Source organism: Mytilus californianus, unplaced genomic scaffold (genome assembly GCF_021869535.1).
Source record: "Mytilus californianus isolate M0D057914Y unplaced genomic scaffold, xbMytCali1.0.p SCAF_2, whole genome shotgun sequence".
Classification (NCBI taxonomy): Eukaryota; Metazoa; Mollusca; class Bivalvia; order Mytilida; family Mytilidae; genus Mytilus; species Mytilus californianus.
Genome location: NW_026262668.1, coordinates 126,050,601 through 126,065,997, shown reverse-complemented (window position 1 = coordinate 126,065,997; position 15,397 = coordinate 126,050,601). Strand labels below are relative to the sequence as shown.

General features: G+C 34.2%; 1 protein-coding gene across 1 annotated transcript in view; it reads left to right on the top strand.

Moving 5' to 3' along the window:
* Positions 1 to 4,758: 4,758 nt before the first annotated feature.
* Positions 4,759 to 15,397, top strand: part of LOC127727803 (mucin-17-like) — a 60,147-nt gene continuing 49,508 nt past the window's right edge. Inside the window, exons 1-8 of the mRNA XM_052234919.1 lie at positions 4,759 to 5,079; positions 5,837 to 6,526; positions 7,289 to 7,864; positions 8,740 to 9,315; positions 10,172 to 10,861; positions 11,624 to 12,199; positions 13,056 to 13,745; positions 14,487 to 15,062. Of these exons, the coding sequence (XP_052090879.1) occupies positions 4,759 to 5,079; positions 5,837 to 6,526; positions 7,289 to 7,864; positions 8,740 to 9,315; positions 10,172 to 10,861; positions 11,624 to 12,199; positions 13,056 to 13,745; positions 14,487 to 15,062 (4,695 nt within the window). The remainder of the gene's footprint in view (positions 5,080 to 5,836; positions 6,527 to 7,288; positions 7,865 to 8,739; positions 9,316 to 10,171; positions 10,862 to 11,623; positions 12,200 to 13,055; positions 13,746 to 14,486; positions 15,063 to 15,397) is intronic.

The following is a 15,397-nucleotide window of genomic DNA, read 5'->3' as shown; positions in this document are numbered from 1 at the left end:
ATTCAAGCTGTCGATAAACAGTAAGGCGATACCAAAAATCTGCAACTTTCTATTTATGTTATGTACAACGAATTAAAATATATAAAGCAACAACGAACACTTATATATATGTAATACAATCTTACAGCCTGTCCGTCGTATGGATCGGTCTGTTACTACCAGACAATGCGGGTTGGTACATTCTATCCTCCGAGTAGGGCAATGTGTTACTACCAGACAACGCTGGCTGTTTCAGTCTGTCCTCCGAGTGGGCCAGTCTGCACTGTCAACTTTTTATTATATTAGATCAAATTGTACGTTTACATTGTATCCAGTACAAAGTGTGCTCACAATATTATAACTCTACTAGCATTTAATATAGTCGTACGCTCTGTTGATCTGCTGGTCTTCTTTACAAGAACATCGACCGAATTTTAACAGTTTATTGACAGCCTTGCATTGTATTTCTCATCCGCTTACATATCCATGGTCGAATGCATTATTTTTTTGTTCAAAATGTTCTCAATATTTAACGTAGTTTCCCTTAGTACGAACACCCCTCTAACATTCGACCCGACCACAGGCGCTTGGGTACAGGATTTGAATAATTGTGTTTTTATTGTTTGCACTGAATATTCAATTTTCTATTTGTATACCACTAAGCTTGCCTTACCTTGTTTTGAATGAATTTATCCACTCTGAAATCATCCTTTTTTTTTTACTATCCATACTTAAAAACGTTGTTGATTTTAAGTATGGATAGTAAAACATGGGATATTTTGTGGCTATTTGTAAGTACTAAAATGTAAGAATGATAAATGAATGATTTAATGAAACATACAACGAATCAAGGAGTAAACGTTTTTAAAAGTCTATACAAACATAACATCAAATAATCTACACATTTATATAAAAGAATAAAAATTGAATCACACGGTGACAAATAGCTATCTGCACCACAATACCAAATGACTATTCGAAACTTCTTATTCACTTCCTTTACGGAAATTTGGAATATCATAAAAGCAACCACTTTTTAATTATCTTATTTCAATTTTCTATTGGTTACCCAAGAGCTTTAGTTGTAAATCACGCCTATTGAAGTCTGAGTTATGCCGCTTTGTCCGACGAACTTCACTTAAAAGGCGAGAAAGAGGACGCCAATATTCTGTAAAAGTAAAACAAGTCATGACAGCACCCGTTAAACTTTCGAAGAGGGGACTTCAACTTAACCATTATAAATGAACCCATTAATGAAAAGCTTCCATGTAAGCAGCAACCATCTATCAAGAAAATCCTTTTCGAAAACTGAAGCCCCGTAAAAAATATATTGTCAACTGGAAATATATATACTCCATATGAAAGGGCTGCTTAAATGTTGCAATATAAAATATAAATTCACAATGGATAATAAGGTAATCTTGTCAATTAATATTTCAAGGTGTAAGTCAAGATATAAGGCAGATTAAACTGTTTGTCGTAGTCAGGAGCCTGTCATTCAGTCGCTTGTTTTCTGCCTGCCATATTTGTTTTTCATTAATTGTTAATTAATTGTTTTGTTATAAACCAGGCCAATGGTCTTCTAGTTTTGTCATACTGGGGCCTTTTATAGTTGACTGTACAGTGACCTATATAATTGCTGCCATCCACGTCTTTGAACTCTGGTTGATAGTTCTCATTAATAATCATACCATATCTCCATATTGTCTGTTGTGGCCTTTATTTCAACATCAAATCATGGAATCGACATGATCAACATTGTTATTATTTATTAAGAAAACTTAAAATATATAGCTAGCTTGTTTTAATACATTTACGAAGGAAATCACAAACCGTACGATGACCTATTGTTGCTAGCATCAACTTCTTTTGGTCTCTGGTGGATTATTGTCTCATCGTTTTTCTTAATTTTGACTGATTGTGTATTAGTTATCTATTATGATTACAATTATTTTGAAATATTTAATATCGTTGATTTTGGTAAGTTAAAAGATAGTGACTCTGTACTTTCATATTTTTCTTTTCTCAGAACGGAAGAAAAATATCTACTATCGATATTTTACTGACCTAAAATTTGACTTCATGAAAACCAGGTATATCCTAAATTATACATGTATCATCTATCTAAATGTTAATTTTCAACCAATGCTAAAAACCTCGCCACATAAAAGAAAAATAGCTCTCTGGTTTTCTGAAAATATTTATCAAGGATACTACGTACCATATTTACAATAAAATTTTAACGAAACTTCAAAAAGAAGTAAATTGGTCTCAAAGTGGTTCAAATATATTTTTCATTTAAAAAAAAAAATCATTAATGGAAATATATTCGTCAGTCTTAGAAATCAACAACTTATATCCTCAATTCACACCACAACAATGTTACTTGCCCTCGTAGAGCAGTGGAACATTACGACTGAATTATTTGGATTACATGTACCACCATGAATTGATATCTCCGTTTATCACCCTATTCTTTTGAGCATCAAGAAAAGGAAACAACGACATTTAATAAAATCCCACGAAGAAAAAGATATCCAAATTGTATATTTATATAAACGACAATACATGTAAAAAATAAATAAAAATACATTATTGCAATGACCTTTAAGAAACTTGATTTCGTGTGCTATGAATGTCAGTGTAATGACATTTGTTATCAACGTAAAATGTTATGAACCAGCAAAGTCAGACAGGGTTTCTTAAAAAATTTAAAAAAATCTATTATATCTATAGGATTCTTTTTCACTGTACAACTAATCGGGGTAAACACCGCTAGCATAGGTAGTAACGACACAACACGAGCTAATTGACTAGGTTATACATCTGCACTGTCACTGATTTACACTGAATCGTCGACAGGATAGTCTTGATATTGCTGTGGTGGATTGATTTTTTAAACAAATAAAAAGAATATGGAGTATTAGCTCACGACATAAATTTCATACATGTACTGAACCAATCCAAAAAAAGGAGTATAATAAACTATAACATGCCCTGACATGACGAAATGGAAAACAATTTAAACGAAAAAACCAACGGCTTGATTTATGTACTAAACGAATTAACAAAAAAAAAACCAAAAACAATAGACAGCAACCAACAACCATCGAATTACAGGCAACTGACCTAGGACAAGCACATACATAATGGGGCGGGGTTAAGCATGTATACGAGCGCTCAACCATCCCATAACCTGGTAAGGTGGTGAAAAGGAACAGAATAAGAACAAATGGCAAAAATGCTTGACTAATCAGACCGAAACAAAGCACATCAAACTGTCATTTAAAATCATTTTATCATCCTATTAATGAAAACAGTAATTTATTACAGGGGCTACGCACAAATATCTCAAATAGGGAAAATCTGCATGATCATGTACAGGCCAAAAACTAATAAGAAGACAAAAGATGCAGACTAATATAAAAAAATCCGATGTGATAGAAAAAATGGTTAGAAACATGGACATTTACAAAACTTTGATGTTTATAACTGCTATGAGGGTTGTAGATGACTTCTATTTTCATATAAAAGAACAAGGTAAGTCATGAAAATTTAACAAAAGTATTTTCATTAACTTTTAAATAAATATATGTATTTTCAGTGATGAATGCATTCCGATTTCCACACAAATGCATACATAATAATTCGAGCAGGCTACATCCCCGGGGGTTAAAACAACTAAATGTCAGGCCAAAAGGTAAAGTACCACAAATACATATTGATTATAGCTTATATGCATTAGATTATTAAAGTTTTTGTTACAGTATTTGATATCATAATTATAATCACACTAATGCAACTGACAAAGAACCAGGAACCAGGTTACAACTGAAGAGTAGATTCCAGACAGAGAATACAAAGAAGTGAGTATGCATATAGCTAATATAAGTGTACCGACGTTTTTTTAACCTGTGGTAACATTTATACACTTACCATTATAGACACACATAATGTTATCTTACTGCATCTGTATTTTGTCGAATCTGTACATTAATTTTAAGACGTACACACTAAATAACATAAATGTGGATCATAATTATATATAAGTCAATTTTTTATTCTTACACCTGCATTACTTTGCTTAATCTATATTTGTTTATTTACATACAGTAAAGGACACATAAGGTAAGTATACCATATTGTTATATTTTCATATTTTTATATTTTCACATAGTAGGTATACCATATTGTTATATTTTCATATTTTTATATTTTTACATGGTGGATATACCATATTGTTATATTTTCAGAAGGTAAGTATACCATTTTCTTTTATTTTCAGAGGGTAAGTATACTTTATTGTTATATTTGTTTATCTACATGCAGTAAAGGACAAGTATACCATATTGTTATATATTGATTTATTGCTTCAGACGATCAGTAAGTATGACTTTAGAAAATAAATATATGCATAGAAACTACATTTTATGGAATTGATAGAGGAGCATGTTGTCCAGAGCCTTACGAACAAATGTAAATTTTAAAACCACAACATGCTTACTCTATTGATTTTCCATAATGTTTCGTTTAATTTAAAATGAATATTGAAATCTTTACAGGAAATATTTTGTCTGTCTGAAGAAACAACAACTACGTGAATGTCTTTCAGAGTCTCAGATTTTTTTCAAAATCTAAGATATCTAACTTAATTGTTGTTTCAAATAAGACAGTCAATATTATCAGGTATTAAGACCAATATGATATCAATCGTAACTTTCATCTTTTTAAGGTTCAACTTCAGGTAATACCAGAGGTACATCGAGTGCAACAGCATCTATGGGTCCAACAGAAGGACCATCAACTTCATTGGCGACACCGACACCATCACCTGCACCTGAGGAATGCCCATCTATTGATTTGATGGAAGATTCAGGAGTTGGTCTGTCAATATCATATGACGATGAGATAATATCAGCTGACACTTTGATTGGTCTTCAAAGCTCGGATGACAATCGAAAACTAACTGTAACACCGTCATCGACCATAACGATTTCACTTACCCAGGTATCAAGACTTGTGTCAATCAATGTGAATGGAGACAATATTCAGGAGATTACTTTGACTTATACAGATGAAATCACAAACCAGATAAAAACGGTACGTATGGGCAATTATTGCAGAGAGTATTTGAATACAAATCTTAAATGCTGTTTTTTGAATGGCATTTTCTGTCTTATTGATTAACTACACTAATTAATTTATTTGAACTTTAGTAGCCATTTTGATCTGAAAAGGTCTTAAAATATTAAACAATGCATTGATAACTCATGTTGAGTCTTTCTGTAAATCGTCAGACTTCACCACTAGAAACTGAATACTGTTCAGACACATCGCTTGCAGTCAATTAAGATTTGTTCAGTCAATTTTAGTACTGTTTAAAAGTTGTAATGTACCTGTTCAATTATACAAAGCTTTGAATTGTCCCAAATGCTAGTGTAAAGTACTGGATTGAATACAAGTCTAAAGTCTGAACAGTATTGAACTGATGATTAGAAAATATCTCAAAAAACTCTTAAAAGACTTAACGGTTTTATGTGCAGACTTTTCGGGTAATGCTACAATCAAACTGGTTGTTTGAGAATTAAATTCATTTTACTAGTACAAATAGAGAAAACATATCAACAGCAATAGAATATGCCAAACGGCTAAAACACAATCTTAAGAAAATTAGTTGAAGAAGGTTATTATCAATATTAATTATATTAGTAACAAGGTTTTATTATAATATTGGTCACAAGGTTTTATTAACATATGTCTTTTAGACCAAAATAAAACGTTAATGAGAAAAATTGCCTCCAATAATAGATAATGCAACGTTAATAAAATTTCTGCAGTGTTATTATACTCTTTCCAGGTAACTGCTGTTGCAAATCAAGTGACACCATTAAACTATGACATAGCCGGAGAAATAGAAATCTCTTTTACTGCATCGAATGAGGACATTGATGTTTCTGTTGATAAGATAGAATTAATTGCATGTGAACAGTCAACCTCAGCAGGTCCAACCACTGTTTCATCAGCTACATCGGGACCTCCGATGACAAGTGGAATCACAGGTTTACCAAGTATAACGACAGTGCCACTAGTAGGTCAAACAGGAGGACCACCATCTACTACAGCAGTTCCATCGACGACAGGTGCAACAGAAGGAACAACATCTTCAACGGTAGCAGAACCATCAGGTTCAACTTCAGGTGCACCGAGTACAACGACAGCACCATCGACAGGTCCAACAGAAGGACCATCAACTTCAATGGCGACACCGACACCATCACCTGCACCCGAGGAATGCCCATCTATTGATTTGATGGAAGAGTCAGGAGTTGGTCTGTCAATAACATATGACGATGAGATATTATCAGCTGACACTTTGATTGGTCTTCAAAGCTCGGATGATAATCGAAAACTAACTGTAACACCGTCATCGACCGTAACGATTTCACTTACCAAGGTATCAAGACTTGTGTCAATCAATGTGAATGGAGACAATATTCAGGAGATTACTTTGACTTATACAGATGAAATCACAAACCAGATAAAAACGGTACGTATAGGCAATTATTGCAGAAAGTATTTGAATACAAATCTTAAATGCTGTTTTTTGAAAGGCATTTTCTATCTAATTGATTACCTACACTAATTAATCTATTTGAACTTAAGTAGCCATTTTGATCTGAAAAGGTCTTAAAATATTAAACAATGCATTGATAACTCATGTTGAGTCTTTCTGTAAATCGTCAGACTTAATATCCACTAGAAACTGAATACTGTTCAGACACATCGCTTGCAGTCAATTAAGATTTGTTCAGTCAATTTTAGTACTGTTTAAAAGTTGTAATGTACCTGTTAAATTATACAAAGCTTTGAATTGTCCCAAATGCTAGTGTACAGTACTGGATTGAATACAAGTCTAAAGTCTGAACAGTATTGAACTGATGATTAGAAAATATCTGAAAAAAACTCTTAAAAGACTTAACGGTTTTATGTGCAGACTTTTCGGGTAATGCTACAATCAAACTGGTTGTTTGAGAATTAAATTCATTTTACTAGTACAAATAGAGAAAAAATATCAACAGCAATAGAATATGCCAAACGGCTAAAACACAATCTTAAGAAAATTAGTTGAAGAAGGTTATTATTAATATTTATTATATTAATAACAAAGTTTTTTTTATAATAATTTTCACAAGGTTTTATTAACATATGTCTTTTAGACCAAAATAAAACTTTATTGAGAAAAATTGCCTCCAATAATAGATAATGCAACGTTAATAAAATTTCTGCAGTGTTATTATACTCTTTCCAGGTAACTGCTGTTGCAAATCAAGTGACACCATTAAACTATGACATAGCCGGAGAAATAGAAATCTCTTTTACTGCATCGAATGAGGACATTGATGTTTCTGTTGATAAGATAGAATTAATTGCATGTGAACAGTCAACCTCAGCAGGTCCAACCACTGTTTCATCAGCTACATCGGGACCTCCGATGACAAGTGGAATCACAGGTTTACCAAGTATAACGACAGTGCCACTAGTAGGTCAAACAGGAGGACCACCATCTACTACAGCAGTTCCATCGACGACAGGTGCAACAGAAGGAACAACATCTTCAACGGTAGCAGAACCATCAGGTTCAACTTCAGGTGCACCGAGTACAACGACAGCACCATCGACAGGTCCAACAGAAGGACCATCAACTTCAATGGCGACACCGACACCATCACCTGCACCCGAGGAATGCCCATCTATTGATTTGATGGAAGACTCAGGAGTTGGTCTGTCAATAACATATGACGATGAGATAATATCAGCTGACACTTTGATTGGTCTTCAAAGCTCGGATGATAATCGAAAACTAACTGTAACACCGTCATCGACCGTAACGATTTCACTTACCCAGGTATCAAGACTTGTGTCAATCAATGTGAATGGAGACAATATTCAGGAGATTACTTTGACTTATACAGATGAAATCACAAACCAGATAAAAACGGTACGTATAGGCAATTATTGCAGAAAGTATTTGAATACAAATCTTAAATGCTGTTTTTTGAAAGGCATTTTCTATCTAATTGATTACCTACACTAATTGATCTATTTGAACTTAAGTAGCCGTTTTGATCTGAAAAGGTCTTAAAATATTAAACAATGCATTGATAACTCATGTTGAGTCTTTCTGTAAATCGTCAGACTTAATATCCACTAGAAACTGAATACTGTTCAGACACATCGCTTGCAGTCAATTAAGATTTGTTCAGTCAATTTTAGTACTGTTTAAAAGTTGTAATGTGCCTGTTCAATTATACAAGGCTTTGAATTGTCCCAAATGCTAGTGTACAGTACTGGATTGAATACAAGTCTAAAGTCTGAACCGTATTGAACTGATGATTAGAAAATATCTGAAAAAACTCTTAAAAGACTTAACGGTTTTATGTGCAGACTTTTCGGGTAATGCTACAATCAAACTGGTTGTTTGAGAATTAAATTCATTTTACTAGTACAAATAGAGAAAAAATATCAACAGCAATAGAATATGCCAAACGACTAAAACACAATCTTAAGAAAATTAGTTGAAGAAGGTTATTATTAATATTTATTATATTAGTAACAAGTTTTTTTTTATAATATTGGTCACAAGGTTTTATTAACATATGTCTTTTAGACCAAAATAAAACTTTATTGAGAAAAATTGCCTCCAATAATAGATAATGCAACGTTAATAAAATTTCTGCAGTGTTATTATACTCTTTCCAGGTAACTGCTGTTGCAAATCAAGTGACACCATTAAACTATGACATAGCCGGAGAAATAGAAATCTCTTTTACTGCATCGAATGAGGACATTGATGTTTCTGTTGATAAGATAGAATTAATTGCATGTGAACAGTCAACCTCAGCAGGTCCAACCACTGTTTCATCAGCTACATCGGGACCTCCGATGACAAGTGGAATCACAGGTTTACCAAGTATAACGACAGTGCCACTAGTAGGTCAAACAGGAGGACCACCATCTACTACAGCAGTTCCATCGACGACAGGTGCAACAGAAGGAACAACATCTTCAACGGTAGCAGAACCATCAGGTTCAACTTCAGGTGCACCGAGTACAACGACAGCACCATCGACAGGTTCAACAGAAGGACTATCAACTTCAATGGCGACACCGACACCATCACCTGCACCCGAGGAATGCCCATCTATTGATTTGATGGAAGACTCAGGAGTTGGTCTGTCAATAACATATGACGATGAGATAATATCAGCTGACACTTTGATTGGTCTTCAAAGCTCGGATGATAATCGAAAACTAACTGTAACACCGTCATCGACCGTAACGATTTCACTTACCCAGGTATCAAGACTTGTGTCAATCAATGTGAATGGAGACAATATTCAGGAGATTACTTTGACTTATACAGATGAAATCACAAACCAGATAAAAACGGTACGTATAGGCAATTATTGCAGAAAGTATTTGAATACAAATCTTAAATGCTGTTTTTTGAAAGGCATTTTCTATCTAATTGATTACCTACACTAATTAATTTATTTGAACTTAAGTAGCCATTTTGATCTGAAAAGGTCTTAAAATATTAAACAATGCATTGATAACTCATGTTGAGTCTTTCTGTAAATCGTCAGACTTAATATCCACTAGAAACTGAATACTGTTCAGACACATCGCTTGCAGTCAATTTTAGTACTGTTTAAAAGTTGTAATGTGCCTGTTCAATTATACAAAGCTTTGAATTGTGCCAAATGCTAGTGTACAGTACTGGATTGAATACAAGTCTAAAGTCTGAACCGTATTGAACTGATGATTAGAAAATATCTGAAAAAACTCTTAAAAGACTTAACGGTTTTATGTGCAGACTTTTCGGGTAATGCTACAATCAAACTGGTTGTTTGAGAATTAAATTCATTTTACTAGTACAAATAGAGAAAAAATATCAACAGCAATAGAATATGCCAAACGGCTAAAACACAATCTTAAGAAAATTAGTTGAAGAAGGTAATTATTAATATTTATTATATTAGTAACAAGGTTTTTTTTATAATATTGGTCACAAGGTTTTATTAACATATGTCTTTTAGACCAAAATAAAACTTTATTGAGAAAAATTGCCTCCAATAATAGATAATGCAACGTTAATAAAATTTCTGCAGTGTTATTATACTCTTTCCAGGTAACTGCTGTTGCAAATCAAGTGACACCATTAAACTATGACATAGCCGGAGAAATAGAAATCTCTTTTACTGCATCGAATGAGGACATTGATGTTTCTGTTGATAAGATAGAATTAATTGCATGTGAACAGTCAACCTCAGCAGGTCCAACCACTGTTTCATCAGCTACATCGGGACCTCCGATGACAAGTGGAATCACAGGTTTACCAAGTATAACGACAGTGCCACTAGTAGGTCAAACAGGAGGACCACCATCTACTACAGCAGTTCCATCAACGACAGGTGCAACAGAAGGAACAACATCTTCAACGGTAGCAGAACCATCAGGTTCAACTTCAGGTGCACCGAGTACAACGACAGCACCATCGACAGGTCCAACAGAAGGACCATCAACTTCAATGGCGACACCGACACCATCACCTGCACCCGAGGAATGCCCATCTATTGATTTGATGGAAGACTCAGGAGTTGGTCTGTCAATAACATATGACGATGAGATAATATCAGCTGACACTTTGATTGGTCTTCAAAGCTCGGATGATAATCGAAAACTAACTGTAACACCGTCATCGACCGTAACGATTTCACTTACCAAGGTATCAAGACTTGTGTCAATCAATGTGAATGGAGACAATATTCAGGAGATTACTTTGACTTATACAGATGAAATCACAAACCAGATAAAAACGGTACGTATAGGCAATTATTGCAGAAAGTATTTGAATACAAATCTTAAATGCTGTTTTTTGAAAGGCATTTTCTATCTAATTGATTACCTACACTAATTAATCTATTTGAACTTAAGTAGCCATTTTGATCTGAAAAGGTCTTAAAATATTAAACAATGCATTGATAACTCATGTTGAGTCTTTCTGTAAATCGTCAGACTTAATATCCACTAGAAACTGAATACTGTTCAGACACATCGCTTGCAGTCAATTAAGATTTGTTCAGTCAATTTTAGTACTGTTTAAAAGTTGTAATGTACCTGTTAAATTATACAAAGCTTTGAATTGTCCCAAATGCTAGTGTACAGTACTGGATTGAATACAAGTCTAAAGTCTGAACAGTATTGAACTGATGATTAGAAAATATCTGAAAAAAACTCTTAAAAGACTTAACGGTTTTATGTGCAGACTTTTCGGGTAATGCTACAATCAAACTGGTTGTTTGAGAATTAAATTCATTTTACTAGTACAAATAGAGAAAAAATATCAACAGCAATAGAATATGCCAAACGGCTAAAACACAATCTTAAGAAAATTAGTTGAAGAAGGTTATTATTAATATTTATTATATTAATAACAAAGTTTTTTTTATAATAATTTTCACAAGGTTTTATTAACATATGTCTTTTAGACCAAAATAAAACTTTATTGAGAAAAATTGCCTCCAATAATAGATAATGCAACGTTAATAAAATTTCTGCAGTGTTATTATACTCTTTCCAGGTAACTGCTGTTGCAAATCAAGTGACACCATTAAACTATGACATAGCCGGAGAAATAGAAATCTCTTTTACTGCATCGAATGAGGACATTGATGTTTCTGTTGATAAGATAGAATTAATTGCATGTGAACAGTCAACCTCAGCAGGTCCAACCACTGTTTCATCAGCTACATCGGGACCTCCGATGACAAGTGGAATCACAGGTTTACCAAGTATAACGACAGTGCCACTAGTAGGTCAAACAGGAGGACCACCATCTACTACAGCAGTTCCATCGACGACAGGTGCAACAGAAGGAACAACATCTTCAACGGTAGCAGAACCATCAGGTTCAACTTCAGGTGCACCGAGTACAACGACAGCACCATCGACAGGTTCAACAGAAGGACTATCAACTTCAATGGCGACACCGACACCATCACCTGCACCCGAGGAATGCCCATCTATTGATTTGATGGAAGACTCAGGAGTTGGTCTGTCAATAACATATGACGATGAGATAATATCAGCTGACACTTTGATTGGTCTTCAAAGCTCGGATGATAATCGAAAACTAACTGTAACACCGTCATCGACCGTAACGATTTCACTTACCCAGGTATCAAGACTTGTGTCAATCAATGTGAATGGAGACAATATTCAGGAGATTACTTTGACTTATACAGATGAAATCACAAACCAGATAAAAACGGTACGTATAGGCAATTATTGCAGAAAGTATTTGAATACAAATCTTAAATGCTGTTTTTTGAAAGGCATTTTCTATCTAATTGATTACCTACACTAATTAATCTATTTGAACTTAAGTAGCCATTTTGATCTGAAAAGGTCTTAAAATATTAAACAATGCATTGATAACTCATGTTGAGTCTTTCTGTAAATCGTCAGACTTAATATCCACTAGAAACTGAATACTGTTCAGACACATCGCTTGCAGTCAATTTTAGTACTGTTTAAAAGTTGTAATGTGCCTGTTCAATTATACAAAGCTTTGAATTGTGCCAAATGCTAGTGTACAGTACTGGATTGAATACAAGTCTAAAGTCTGAACCGTATTGAACTGATGATTAGAAAATATCTGAAAAAACTCTTAAAAGACTTAACGGTTTTATGTGCAGACTTTTCGGGTAATGCTACAATCAAACTGGTTGTTTGAGAATTAAATTCATTTTACTAGTACAAATAGAGAAAAAATATCAACAGCAATAGAATATGCCAAACGGCTAAAACACAATCTTAAGAAAATTAGTTGAAGAAGGTAATTATTAATATTTATTATATTAGTAACAAGGTTTTTTTTATAATATTGGTCACAAGGTTTTATTAACATATGTCTTTTAGACCAAAATAAAACTTTATTGAGAAAAATTGCCTCCAATAATAGATAATGCAACGTTAATAAAATTTCTGCAGTGTTATTATACTCTTTCCAGGTAACTGCTGTTGCAAATCAAGTGACACCATTAAACTATGACATAGCCGGAGAAATAGAAATCTCTTTTACTGCATCGAATGAGGACATTGATGTTTCTGTTGATAAGATAGAATTAATTGCATGTGAACAGTCAACCTCAGCAGGTCCAACCACTGTTTCATCAGCTACATCGGGACCTCCGATGACAAGTGGAATCACAGGTTTACCAAGTATAACGACAGTGCCACTAGTAGGTCAAACAGGAGGACCACCATCTACTACAGCAGTTCCATCGACGACAGGTGCAACAGAAGGAACAACATCTTCAACGGTAGCAGAACCATCAGGTTCAACTTCAGGTGCACCGAGTACAACGACAGCACCATCGACAGGTCCAACAGAAGGACCATCAACTTCAATGGCGACACCGACACCATCACCTGCACCCGAGGAATGCCCATCTATTGATTTGATGGAAGACTCAGGAGTTGGTCTGTCAATAACATATGACGATGAGATAATATCAGCTGACACTTTGATTGGTCTTCAAAGCTCGGATGATAATCGAAAACTAACTGTAACACCGTCATCGACCGTAACGATTTCACCTACCCAGGTATCAAGACTTGTGTCAATCAATGTGAATGGAGACAATATTCAGGAGATTACTTTGACTTATACAGATGAAATCACAAACCAGATAAAAACGGTACGTATAGGCAATTATTGCAGAAAGTATTTGAATACAAATCTTAAATGCTGTTTTTTGAAAGGCATTTTCTATCTAATTGATTACCTACACTAATTAATCTATTTGAACTTAAGTAGCCATTTTGATCTGAAAAGGTCTTAAAATATTAAACAATGCATTGATAACTCATGTTGAGTCTTTCTGTAAATCGTCAGACTTAATATCCACTAGAAACTGAATACTGTTCAGACACATCGCTTGCAGTCAATTTTAGTACTGTTTAAAAGTTGTAATGTGCCTGTTCAATTATACAAAGCTTTGAATTGTCCCAAATGCTAGTGTACAGTACTGGATTGAATACAAGTCTAAAGTCTGAACCGTATTGAACTGATGATTAGAAAATATCTGAAAAAACTCTTAAAAGACTTAACGGTTTTATGTGCAGACTTTTCGGGTAATGCTACAATCAAACTGGTTGTTTGAGAATTAAATTCATTTTACTAGTACAAATAGAGAAAAAATATCAACAGCAATAGAATATGCCAAACGACTAAAACACAATCTTAAGAAAATTAGTTGAAGAAGGTTATTATTAATATTTATTATATTAGTAACAAGTTTTTTTTATAATATTGGTCACAAGGTTTTATTAACATATGTCTTTTAGACCAAAATAAAACTTTATTGAGAAAAATTGCCTCCAATAATAGATAATGCAACGTTAATAAAATTTCTGCAGTGTTATTATACTCTTTCCAGGTAACTGCTGTTGCAAATCAAGTGACACCATTAAACTATGACATAGCCGGAGAAATAGAAATCTCTTTTACTGCATCGAATGAGGACATTGATGTTTCTGTTGATAAGATAGAATTAATTGCATGTGAACAGTCAACCTCAGCAGGTCCAACCACTGTTTCATCAGCTACATCGGGACCTCCGATGACAAGTGGAATCACAGGTTTACCAAGTATAACGACAGTGCCACTAGTAGGTCAAACAGGAGGACCACCATCTACTACAGCAGTTCCATCGACGACAGGTGCAACAGAAGGAACAACATCTTCAACGGTAGCAGAACCATCAGGTTCAACTTCAGGTGCACCGAGTACAACGACAGCACCATCGACAGGTCCAACAGAAGGACCATCAACTTCAATGGCGACACCGACACCATCACCTGCACCCGAGGAATGCCCATCTATTGATTTGATGGAAGACTCAGGAGTTGGTCTGTCAATAACATATGACGATGAGATAATATCAGCTGACACTTTGATTGGTCTTCAAAGCTCGGATGATAATCGAAAACTAACTGTAACACCGTCATCGACCGTAACGATTTCACTTACCCAGGTATCAAGACTTGTGTCAATCAATGTGAATGGAGACAATATTCAGGAGATTACTTTGACTTATACAGATGAAATCACAAACCAGATAAAAACGGTACGTATAGGCAATTATTGCAGAAAGTATTTGAATACAAATCTTAAATGCTGTTTTTTGAAAGGCATTTTCTATCTAATTGATTACCTACACTAATTAATCTATTTGAACTTAAGTAGCCATTTTGATCTGAAAAGGTCTTAAAATATTAAACAATGCATTGATAACTCATGTTGAGTCTTTCTGTAAATCGTCAGACTTAATATCCACTAGAAACTGAA